General features: G+C 41.1%; 1 protein-coding gene across 1 annotated transcript in view; it reads right to left on the reverse strand.

The window, feature by feature from the left end:
- Window positions 1-2,333: 2,333 nt before the first annotated feature.
- The window catches only part of LOC111647012 (uncharacterized), a 4,805-nt gene continuing 2,846 nt past the window's right edge, over window positions 2,334-4,292 (reverse strand). The window contains exons 4-6 of the mRNA XM_023396620.2: window positions 3,386-3,608; window positions 3,186-3,214; window positions 2,334-2,700 (exon numbers count right to left, since the gene is read on the reverse strand). Coding sequence (XP_023252388.1) covers window positions 2,581-2,700; window positions 3,186-3,214; window positions 3,386-3,608 — 372 coding nt within the window. The 3' untranslated portion in view covers window positions 2,334-2,580. The remainder of the gene's footprint in view (window positions 2,701-3,185; window positions 3,215-3,385; window positions 3,609-4,292) is intronic.

The raw sequence follows: 4,292 nt of genomic DNA on the forward strand, positions 1-4,292 counted from the left end.
CGAGTACAGAAGGCACATATCTGTTTCTTTCCAACCAAAACACAGACAAAACATCAACAATCTTACCTTGAACTTTTAAGTACGTTGCACTGTCAATTACTAACTTATTATTCCAGTTAGATCCACAGAAATAGAGTCCAGAGTCGGATGAATCCACTTGTTTGATCTGGAGAAAGACGGTAGTGATGTTGGACGTCATGTTAAACTTTCCATTTTGAAATCCATCACAGAACGTAGCATTGCCATCAGAGGTGGACATGGAGCAGATGCAGGTGGCGTTGGGTCTGTTGTCCAGTCTGAACCAGAATATGTGACATCAAACACACTGGAAAACAAACTGGCTCAGGTAGAAATAGGTGGGCTTGCTGTCTTAGTTGGATTAGAGTTCAACATGAAGCTTGTCCCTGCAGTCAGTGGAGAGAGACACTGGTCCAGGATGTGTCAGCTCTGGTACTGGGATACCAGGGGTACTCCAGGGTAAGTCCAAACCTGTTTTGTCTTCTTCGCTTGCTAGCTGCTATATTTGGGACCCGACTGGATTTTTTTGGACACATGGGTGTGTGTGTGTGTGTGTGTGTGTGTGTGTGTGTGTGTGTGTGTGTGTGTGTGTGTGTGTGTGTGTGTGTGAAGACTTTAGTTTTTTGTGAGTATAGTTGTGTGTGTGGTGACTGGCCTATGTTTTCTGGACTGCTACACTCTGTGTGTCTTCTTAAACCAAAGTGTCTCATTTTTGTTCCTACTCATTAAATACAACAGATGTGACATGTAAGTGTGAAACTGTTGAGCTGTTGGAAAGTGTCGTTATAGTAATAACTTTTTTTTAAAGTAATGAGTAACTGACATTTTTGGCTGGACCACATCAGCCCTAACAACGTGAATGATTGTGACTGACTGACTACTAGCAACAAGACCTCCAACTTGAAAAACCAGATAAGTCATTTTTCTCAGCCCTCTGATATGACCCACAGGAGTGTCTCAGGAGTGTCGGCAACAGGCGTACCGGACCTCAGTTGTCATAGGTGTCGCCTAGCAACAAAATGTAACTATGGATCATAATAACCTGCTGCACAAACGTGAAACCACTGGACAGCTGAATGCCACGTGACTCAAGGTTACACCATTGAGAATTGGAGCTTCCTCATTGGTCATTGCTCTTTCAAAATAATTTAGCTGGAACAAGCAGTGTTGCCAACTTAGTGCCTTTGTTGCTAGATTTTCAGACGCCTTCACTGACCTTTTTTCAACAAAGCACCTACTGACAACTCTAGTGACTTTTTGGACAAAACTTTCCGTAGAAGAAAGTTGCCAGTACCGCCGCATGAACATGAGGTTGGGCTTTCCCTCTGTAGACACACGTCTCTATGCTGACAGCATGGCAGCTGACGTGACTGAGCTTCTGACTTTCTCTCTGAGTGAAAGGTCTGAAAGACGGTGGCCCTAAGAAATTAGTGCACTGCAACTTAAGAAAAACATGTGCAAATTCAGAAAACATCATCAATTTGACAACACATCTGTTTCAAATACCCACAACACAACCAATGAGTTAAAAGTGCTGCAAGTAGCACAGATGACCACGGAAGTGTTAACAGGGAACATAAAAAAGTGATGAACCTGGCTGGGACACGGTTGTTGTTTCCAAGGGATGTAAAAAAGTGATGAACCCAGCTGGGATGCACTTTTTATAAAATGCTTTTAACTTTAAAAGTCACAAAGAATTAAACAACTTGTGCATCCCAGCTAAGTTTATTGTCTTCTGTGCTACTTGCAGCATGTTTCTACACTTGCATGTGTTGTGGTATTGATGATGTTTTCTGAATTTGCTTGTTTTGTCTATTTGCATGTGTTTTCTTAAGTTGCAGTGCGTTGAGCTCTTGGGGTCACCGCACTGAAACCTACGGAGAATGCATATAGTCTATGAAGCAGTTAAATAGTCCTTGTTAAGTAACCTGCAGTAGCATTGAGAAGACAGTGAACTGTCACAGTGGAGATGGATGGGACCTGCACCTGTTGTAGTTTAGCTTTAGTGTGTCATGTGTTAAATCTCTACAGCTTGGAGGAGAGTGAACGGTTTCATATGAGGCTGTGTAAGTGTCACCTTGATTCAGGCAAGTTCATACACATTTCACAAGTTCATACACATTAATACACATTGTGAAGATAAACTAGTGGTGTGAGTGTGTCAGAAGTGTGAAGATGCAAATAGATATCTCACTAATGCACACAGTGCTGCTTGTAACCACAGTGCACCGTGGAACTCTGGGTATGTGAGTTTGCAACCATCAATACAACAATCATTCTTCTTTGGGTAAATTTTAGTTTTTAATTCAGACATGTAGTACATTAATATCGCAGTTAAAATATCCAGTTTACATTGATGTTTTGCAATGGTGTTTAGGCTAGTAGGGAACTAACCATGTTATCACCCATAACACTGTTACTTTTGCTAACCGACAACGGTATCGGAACAACTCTAGCTCAGCCTGCACTGTGCTGTCTCAGTAATTTAGGAAGACAGAGTGAGAGAGAGACATGAGAAGAAAAGCACAGAAACATGATAAAAGAATCAGATCCACTCTGAGTCTATCTGCTGGCACAGTAAAAAACACGAGTCTCCACTTCTCTCTCTGATGCAGGCCTCCCGTTTCTCATCGTTCCTGAATACACACTCAGTGCTGCATCGTTCACTTTCGAGTCCAGACTCTGTCAATAAGAGTCCACACAGTTACACAGGCCTCATGACATTCTCCCACTTTTAAAGGGGCTATTTGTAAGTTTTCTCTGCTGCCAAACGTGGTTTCTTGCCAGGAGCAGGTGGTGGTGATTGTTGTCTTTATAATACAAGAGGCTATAATAAGCCCTCTGAACAGCACTTCGTCTTCAGGGCAGATTGGAGGCTACAGTGAGTTGCTACTGGGAAGTGACAAAACGGGCCGGGGCTAGCTGGTTAGCATGCTAACTTCAGTAGAAGAAAAGATGTGATAGAGTTAACATTGGTGTTGCTTTCCACCGCTGGTGACAGCTCTTGGTGAGAAAGTACTGAAGTTTGATGCTGAACTCACGTTTCTTCTAGACTGATAAGTAAACAACTGTTAATGCTAACGCTGGCTATGTAGAAAAAGCAAAACTTACAAATAGCTCCTTTTAATGTATTAAATCATAACAATAAATGATAAGTCTTGTTTTACCTTACATCGCTGTGGTTCCTCAATGGCAGCTGAATTTAAGAAATGATGCATCTCATCAGTTCATTTTCCTTAAAGTTTGATGTTATTACATTTTGGCCAAAAGTAGTTTTGTAGTTTTTCATCATGCTGACAAAAATTATTGCAGAATGTATAAAAACAATAATCTGTAAATCAAACAATCAGCAATTTTTGTTAAGTACCTGCCCAAGGTTTCGTGAATTTAAGAACAAGGCCGATGATGATCACAAGGAAACCAGTCAGAACACCCAGGATCACGTTCATCAGCTTGGTTACTCCTTCAGCCTCTGGGAAAAGAAAAGTAATATAACATGCTTCTATTTTTCCTTTACTGGCATGAGAACTTGTAAACTTTACTTTGAGACTTCCTGTCAGTGTCATCATGAGATTCATGTTTTCAACAAACTAAAATGAATGTCATTTTATTGAATTGGATAGAGGGATGGATACCACCGGATTTTATAATAATCTTACCTTCACACACACTTAAAAATTGATCTTACTCTTCTACAAGAAAGTATCATGTAATTTGACTAAAATTTGACTAAAGCCATCGGTCAAAAATCGCTAAGACCCGCTAACATCAGGCTTTTGTCAGCAATTGAAAAGGGAACAATCAACATTCACAGCTGGGTCAAATTACTCTGCAGTAGTCACAGGTATTTATCGGCTCGGCTCCAGCACGGTGCTTGCAGCTACACCTGTCTCTTATACACATCTAATACCTGTGACTACTGCAGAGATGTGTATAAGAGACAGATCATACACTGCCTGAGATCAGCGACTACAGAAGGCACATATCTGTTTCTTTCCAACCAAAACACAGACAAAACATCAACAATCTTACCTTGAACCTTTAAGTACGTTGCACTGACAATTATTGACCAATTGTTCCAGTAAGATCCACAGAAATAGAGTCCAGAGTCGGATGAATCCACTTGTTTGATCTGGAGAAAGAGGGTATTGATGTTGGACGTCATGTTAAACTTTCCATTTTGAAATCCATCACAGAATGTAGCATTGCCATCAGAGCTGAACATGGAGCAGATGCAGGTGGCATTGGGTCTGTTGTCCAGTCTGAACCAGAGT

Source organism: Seriola lalandi, unplaced genomic scaffold (assembly GCF_002814215.2).
Source record: "Seriola lalandi dorsalis isolate HSWRI2012SDOR001 ecotype SW California unplaced genomic scaffold, Sedor1 jcf7180002054979, whole genome shotgun sequence".
NCBI classification, from domain to species: Eukaryota; Metazoa; Chordata; class Actinopteri; order Carangiformes; family Carangidae; genus Seriola; species Seriola lalandi.